This window comes from Castor canadensis, chromosome 14, assembly GCF_047511655.1.
Source record: "Castor canadensis chromosome 14, mCasCan1.hap1v2, whole genome shotgun sequence".
Classification (NCBI taxonomy): Eukaryota; Metazoa; Chordata; class Mammalia; order Rodentia; family Castoridae; genus Castor; species Castor canadensis.
Window position 1 is genome coordinate 88,582,939 of NC_133399.1, and position 7,741 is coordinate 88,590,679.

Here is a 7,741-nt window from a genome sequence, read left to right on the forward strand (position 1 = left end):
TCTATTTTAAATCTGTTGGCACTATACAGCACTTTAAAGAAATAATGCTATTCAGATATCCTAATTTCCAAATCAGATTATCTTAGAGAAAGCAAATGGGTTATATGTTACTTCTCCTTAACCTGTTAATGTCTTGGAATTTAACAAAAACAGTTACAAAACCAAGGACCTTTACATAAAATCTTAATTCTGACCTCTAAACATCAATTTAAGAGAAAAATCAAGTTTCACCAAATAAATACACTGAAGCAACTACAATAGCAATAACCTTTATTTAAAATATTTTTAATCTAGGAAACTCATTTTCTATGAGTCTCCCACTAATTATTAGAGTCAGAAACAAAGAAAATAAAAGCAGAGAAAAGCCTCTGTAGAAAAAATACACAAGGGACACTTCTACATATGAAAAAACAGTAAAATTCTTAACCTCTGAACATCCAAGTATTAGTCTGAATGACATCTTCCCTAGTGAACACCACTATCAACCTTGAGATCTGATTTGTTCTTGTCGTTCTTCACTGAGTAGATGAAATATGTTAAGGTGTCTTTTTCATTCACTGGAATAGACCTAAAATGGCAACCAACTATCTATAAAGGAAAAAAAAATTGAGGAAATTAAAATTTAGATAACAGACTTCATAAACCTCATAAACTAGGTCATCAAAAGTGCTATTTAACAAGAGCTATTTCTCCTAAAATTAAACTGTATTTCACAAAATACCAACAGGACAAAAAGTACATAAAATAAGATGTTATGAATGAGACAGTCTGATTTCAAAGGACCCTTTGGTACACTAAATTAAATATACACTGATTAGATATATTTTTTCTTTTGTTTTAATTTTTAAAATTACAATCCAGATTAGGAAGGAAATATTTTTACTTTTAAACTTTAAATAACAATGCAATAAAACATTAGAGGCTATACACATCATACTAGGAATAGTTTAAGACTTTATTCATAGAAAAAGATTAGTCTGAAGTTGATAAAATTTTGATACTAAAGAAACTAACCATGAAATAACTTTTTTTTTTTTTTTTGGCAGTACTGGAGTTTGAACACAGGCCCTCATGCTTGCTAGGCAGGTGCTCTACCACTTGAGCCATGCCACCAATCCCCATGAAGTATCTTACAAGTATCTTTTATGCAAATTATATTCAATTCATTTGTTGGCAGTATTCTTTGTAAAAGGTCCTTGAAAATTTTTCTGAATAACAATTATAAACGGAAAATGAAAGGAGAAAGAGGGATACTCACTGAAGACCTCTTGCTTCCTTCCTTGGCTTTTTATTGTGATAATCTATACATGTGTACTGCAACTAACAACAGAAGGATAAACTGGGGTGTTCTTATGAATTATCTGTACTCTAGATTTCTTATTTTTAAAACAGAAAATAGTTCAGGAATAATAACTGTTTTTAGAAGGTCAGATTATCATAAATTTGAGGTGTGAGTAATGCATTAAAAATATAAATTTAAATGTAATATTTTAAATAATGAGTTAAATAATCAGGGTCTCATCTGTTGCAGAACAAAGGTGCCTTAACTTGATTATTATCCAATACATTTCATCATGGTAAGCAATATGTATATATTTGTGTATTGTACAATAAAAAAAAGAATAGATCTTTTAAATCAAATTTATAGAAATACTGTATTTTTGTTGCCTAGGCAACAAATATAGAAGAAATGTTGGCTAAATAATTAATATATTGTATTTTAACAATGCTAAAGAGCATTCTGCCAAATTGTAACTTCTATTTAACTTTTATTTAACATGCAACTTATAGAAAATGTAGGATAACCACAAAATTCAAGCTGAAGAATATGAGAAAACTGTATATATTACATTCCTATTCTGTGTCGTAAGTTAAAATTTTTTTGTTTTAAATGATCATAGTACAAATACATAAATCCATAAACATCTTAATAAGATGCACGAATTTCTTGGTTCTATTACTTCTTCACAACACCCATATTCAGTCAGCTTTTCAAAACTCACTGGTGGGCCAGAAATGCTATATCAAAGCAAACTGCAATAAAAGCTGAGATAAAGTCTTTTCTCTTTCAATGTGAAGAAAACATAAATGCCTCTAGTAAAACAAACTAACAAGGACAAATTCTGGAATAGTTAAATTGGCAATTTACAGAAACACTTCAGGGACTCATTGGTGGACCTATTTCACTAGAAGCTTTAAAAACTAAATTCTGTTACATACATTAAGGCTTATTTGTTATGCCTCAATTAGATGTTCAATAAATATTTACTAACTGGAAATTTAAAACTATCAGCTTTCCAGAATAACAATTGAAAAAATTTTCATGCTCTCTCTCTACATATATATATCTACACAGATATACATCTATATATTTAAAAATCTATCTATCTATCTTTTGAACTCAGTGTCTCATAATTGCTTGGCAGGCACTCTGCCAATTAAGCCACTCCACCACCCCTTTTTAGTGTTGGATATTTTTGAAATAAGTTCCTCCCCCTTAAACCCCCCTCAAACTGAGATCTTCCTGATCTCTGCCTCCTGACTAGCTACTATTACAAGCATGAGTCACTGGTTCTCATCTCATTCAATATTTTGAAAGCTATTATTAGAGGATACTGTACACAATCTGTATACAATCCATTGGATAATCATTAAATAAAAGGATTTCCCAAGTAGCAGACAAATGTTTTCAGGCAACCAGATTCTTCAACAATGGATTTCTTATTAACTTTGACACTTCTAACAGAAATATACTGTTACATATAGTGTACTAGTAATTCCATTAGCATTTAATGAGTACTTGCTTGTGTGAACAGGTTTAAAACTTAAACAGTTTAAGGTGAGAGAGGAAAGAGAATGACAGAGAGTGAATAAAAAATTTTAAAAATTTAAATATCATATGTACCTCAACAAGTTGTGCTTTATTAAGTCCTGGTCTGGTTGGTAGCTTGAAGTGTCTTTTGTATCTCCTAAGTGTATTTACTTGTAATTGGTACAAATCAACCTAGAAAAAAATTAAGACATATGAATTAGTTCACTGGCATATCACTGATATGTACAATAACAACTTCAACTTCAGTACAACAAAAATTTAATTTTGTTGTTAAAAGCCTTTTATTTAATCAAACCTGTAAGTTATTAAGCAGTTTAATCTTTTTGGGGACAAATATTGTAAACATTTGAGGACAAAGAAGAGGAAGTTCTATGACAACAAAGCTGTAAGAACTGTCAATTCAAATTGTGAAAATATACATTAACTGGCTATCTAATGTTTTGTTCATTTTCAGATTTCTCACATGTTAGGTGGCTCATGCCTGAATTCCAGCTACTTGGGAGGTACAGGTAGCGGTCCAAGGCTTGCCAGAGCAAAAAAAATGGAGACCTGGTCTGAAAAATAACTAATGCAAAATGGCTAGAGGTGTGTCCCAAGTGGTAAAGCACTTGCGTTCAAACTCCAGTACCATGATTATTGTTCAAATCTTTTTACAAAATTTCTGAATGGAATACTTATGATTTACATTCACCATACAAAAACTTTCATCTACCTCTGGCGTATCAATATCTTGAACAGGTGAATCACCTCCATCATCGTCACTCCCTTTTCTTTTTCTTCTGTTCCGAACACTCTGAATTAAGTTTTTATGAAAATCACAAATGTAAAGATGCCTTGCCTGAAACAAAAAAGTTTCACAGATTGTTTATGATAGACATAGAAAAATGTGTTATGTATTAGTAAAATGCATGGGCCACAGTAAATTATTAATAGACAGTCAAACCAGGCCATTTTTAAGACAATGGCATGTTTCCATCTATTTTTAAATACCGTACCTTGTTAAAACATAAGATATCTGGCAGTACTGTTAACCTGTTAAGTGAATGGGGAGTGTAGGGAAGGAGGAATAGTATGGTTCCAGCTGGGGAAGAGAGGGAGCTTGAGGAGAATGAGAAAGTCCAATCTTTTTTTTTAATCAGACTGTAGTTGAGGGTGACCTGAACTAGTTAGTTCATGCTGGATTTTTACTGCCCACAATTTTTGTACTTGATAGTATTTTCTCTGTAAAAGACAACGTATTTTAGTAATTATGCTTTCTAATCTTTAAAAAAAAATTTTTTTAATCCCTGTCTCCCCATTCCCGATACAGACAAGGCACAGGGCCTGGGCTGAGGTGTATATGGGGTAGGTTACTCTACCTCTTTCTATATGGTCAGTGTTTAAGAACACAGCCAGTGGTAAACACCAGGAGGCCTATGCTTTCTAATCTTTCTAATTGAATACTCGAATTATATTCCAGATACAAACTATCGACTTTTACAAATCAGCTACAGAACTCACATTCTTTGTTTAAATTCAATCACTAACTTTTCTTCCTGAGAATCAAATGAATGTATTTTATCCGCAATACGTCGTTTCCAATTAAAGCAATCTGAAATTAAGTTCACCTGAAAACTTTCTCATGCACACTACCGAACAACTGAATCACAAACTTTTCAAAAACTTTACGTGAGATCTGGAGCGCTGCACAGTGACAGGAAAATACTGGGCTTCAAGTATGGAGTTAACTCCTTTTTAAAAAAAAAAAAAAAGCCACAATCAATTAAGGGTGAGCTAACTAGCTTTTAAATTTACTTCCAAGCTAAGTGCAAGTTAAAAACATACAGGACGTGTGCTACGTTCCGTATCTGTCAGCATTAAGAGCTCCGGAAAGTAGCAATGGCTCTTTCCAAAAACCTCACAGATCGTCAAGAAACAAATCCCGATGGCTACCAAGCCGCAGAGGCTTCCTTGTGGCCGATTCCGAGCAGCTGCCCCAAGCGCTGCCGTTTGCAACAGGGCTCCCTGCAAAGCCAGCTGGGCTTCGCTCCACTATGCAGGGAGCAAAGAGACCAACACAAGATCGAGCTCTTCCCAGGCTGCGGGGGACTCCCCTGGCCCCGGAGTCAAACGCGGACTGGGCAGCACAACGAAGGCGCCTCCATTCCAGAAGGGGCGGCCGGGCTGCAGGGCAGCTTCTGGGGGCCCTCGGGGCGGCGATCCCCTTTGTTTGGCTTCCAGATCGCAGCTCAGGCGCAAGAGCGAGCCCGCGCGGGAACCGCGGCGGGAGTCGCGGGGGCGGAGGCCCGAGCGGCGCCGTGTGCGTGCGCGGGGGTGGCGGCCGGAGTTGCTCAGACTTTGTTGTTTGCGCCCTCGCCGAGAGCGCCCGGCCCCGCTTTGCCGCCAGGTCTGGCACCCCGCCAGCAAGCCGTGTCGCCGCGCAGTCCCCCTGACTCCGCGGCCCCCGCCACTTACGCTCTTATCCAGCTCTATCTTCACCTTCTTCTGGGAGATGCTCTTCTGGATCCTCTTGCTGAAGCTGGCGTTGCCGGCCGCCCGCCCGCACCGCTCACCGTCCTCCCGCAGGCAGCACAGTTGCCCGGGGCCCGGCCCCGCCGCTCCCGGGGGCCCCGCCGCCGAGACCGCCCCGCCGCTCGGCACCTCAGCCCCGGCGCCCGCCCCGTTCCCGTTCCCCGTTGAGGCAGAGGCGGCAGCTGCAGCCGCAACTACGGCGGCCACGGCGGCGGCCGCGTCCCCGCCGCGACTCATCTCCTCAGGAGTGAAGCCGTTCATGTCTCGGTACTCTGAGGCTCGGGCTCTGACAGAAATCCCGCTCGCTCCGCCGCCCTCCGCCAGGTCCCCCGGGCACCCTCCCCGGCGGCGGCAAATCACTCTGCACCCCAAGTTCGGTGGCGGCACGGCCCAGCACGAAGTGACCTCGGCCTGCTGGTCTCGGTCGATGCTGGAATAGTGGAGAGTGTTTGTGCCTGAGACCCAGTGTCGAGCGGCGCCGGGAGAGGAGACCCCCACACACTGTCACATGGAGACTTAAGCAGTTAGACCGGTGCGCCTCCGCCTCCCTCGGCCCCGGGACCTGCGCAAGCACGACGTACCTCCTCTTGCCCCGCCCCTCCACTGCCGCGGAACATTCTGGGAATTGTAGTTTTCGGCGGCTTCGCCAACCAGCGTTCAGTTGTGAACCAGCGCCGGGCTGGCCGAGTTGGAGGAACTACTCATCCCAGCATTCCTCGGATGGCGACCGGCCTCCTGTCTCTGTTGTCTACTCCCTCTCCTTTCCTCTCCCTCTTCTTTCTTTTCTTTTCTTTCTTTCTTTCCTTGTCTTTCTTTTCCTCCCTTCCTTTCTCTTCTTCTTTTCTCTCTCTCTCTGTCTCTCTCTCCCTGTCTCTCTTTCTCTCTTTCTTTCTCTCTTTCTCTCTCCCTCTCCGTTTCTCCCTCTCCCCTCTCTCCTCTCTTTTAAGCACCGGGCAAACCCGAGTGGGAGGTTAAGGTTTACTGTGGCTTCTCGTCTCTCTCTTCTCCCTTGGAGGTGGGCTGCATTTAGCTCCTGTTATTTCTCAGAGTTGGTATTCAGACTGTCAGCCGACACCTGAGGAGAACCTTAAATTATGTGTGTGGGGGGGGGGGTGTGATAAGTGAGCCTGTGGAAAAAGTTTCCGGGCCGTTTCAAATTTGTGATGTGATCATGCTTTTGTGGGAAACCCAAGCCAAGGAGCACTCAGGCGATGCTGCGCTCTTCCAGTCCTGAGGTCCTGCAGCTCCATCTTGGCATAACCAATTGTGGAGGCACCTGAATTAATGGGGCTTCTCTGGGAGTGGGACGGAAACGCCCATCCCGACTTCTCGACGATGACAGGTCCTCTGCACCCCCGTCTACCAACTACTTGACAACCTCTGGGCCATTTCACGCCTCCACTCCCAGCCCGTTCAGTTTCTGCAGCGGGGAGAGGGCTGGGATCTAATAGTTAAAGGATGTCGTGGAGCCGCACCAACGCCAAGCCCGCTTTACTGCTCCTCAGAAACTTCCAGCTCAGCCCTACGGAGTGAGGGCGATGAGCCGCCTTTCCTGAGTCACGCACACGCTCCTGCGTGCCCGAGTGCCTGTGTCGGAGGCGTGCGCGTGCTCGCGTCAGCTTGTGTATCCGTGCGGGGATGTCTGCGTGTGCGTGCGGAGACGGGCGCAGGGGTGGGCGTGGCCAATGGCACAGCTGCGTCTCCGCGGCTTCCTGCGGCTTGTTAGCAGAAGCTTCTGGTACCCCGCTTGGCCGTCTCGCTGCTTAAGGAAAAATACTTGATATGTACGCATTTCAGGCAACCGATTTTTTTAAAGTTCTCTTGGCCTTAGTAAATTTAGGGATAGCTTTTTTTAAAAAGGGTAAAATGTCATCTACGCTGGAACTCTGTGCATTTCAATTCTAGAATATGGCAAAGAAAAAAAAACACCGTTTAGTTTTTTTTTTTAACCATGCTTGTATTTTATAGGGCTTCTTAAATCATAGTTCAATATCTAATAGGTTCTCAGAAATTCTAGGCCACTGTGTCTTCACATATCATTTGTGCCCTTATTCTCTCTTCCACCTCTGGGACTCCAATATACATTAGGTCTCCCCACGGTGCCCTTCATGTCTCTTGCCCTACAACAATATTTTTTTATTTTTAATTTTGCATTTCCCCCCCTCATTTTAGATTGTTTTGGCCTATCTTCTAGTCATCTACGCGCTCTTTAGGTGTGCCTAAACAACTCTAAAATTCACTCAATTATTAAACTTTGTATTTTTTAGTGTTATAATTCCTATGTGGTTCCTTTCCAAATCTGCAGTGTCACTTTTATAGATTCGAGTTCTCTGACAAAATTTAGAAGCTTGATTTGTTTTTTCAAGGAACTTAGGAAGGATAGTGCTTTTGAGACTT

General features: G+C 41.7%; 1 protein-coding gene and 1 non-coding gene across 2 annotated transcripts; both read right to left on the reverse strand.

Moving 5' to 3' along the window:
• Positions 1-253: 253 nt before the first annotated feature.
• Sap30 (Sin3A associated protein 30) lies at positions 254-5,917 on the reverse strand. Its single transcript, XM_020186906.2, has 4 exons — positions 5,288-5,917; positions 3,546-3,671; positions 2,906-3,004; positions 254-588 (listed from the first exon to the last, which is right to left on the reverse strand). Exons 1-4 carry the CDS (start codon positions 5,603-5,605, stop codon positions 466-468), a joined length of 666 nt encoding a protein of 221 aa, XP_020042495.1. The 5' UTR covers positions 5,606-5,917; the 3' UTR covers positions 254-465.
• Positions 4,118-4,247, reverse strand: LOC141417112 (small nucleolar RNA SNORA51). The gene has a single exon (XR_012441731.1). It is a non-coding gene; the product is annotated as a small nucleolar RNA SNORA51 (small nucleolar RNA).
• Positions 5,918-7,741: the final 1,824 nt, after the last annotated feature.

Coding starts and splice junctions, on each gene's coding strand:
- Sap30 (XM_020186906.2), bottom strand. CDS start 5,605: ATGAACGGCTTCACTCCTGAGGAGATGAGTCGCGGCGGGGACGCGGCC. Junction 3,672..5,287: donor AGATAGAGCTGGATAAGAGC/GTAAGTGGCGGG, acceptor TTTTTGTTTCAG/GCAAGGCATCTTTACATTTG. Junction 589..2,905: donor ATAAAGCACAACTTGTTGAG/GTACATATGATA, acceptor TTTCCTTTATAG/ATAGTTGGTTGCCATTTTAG.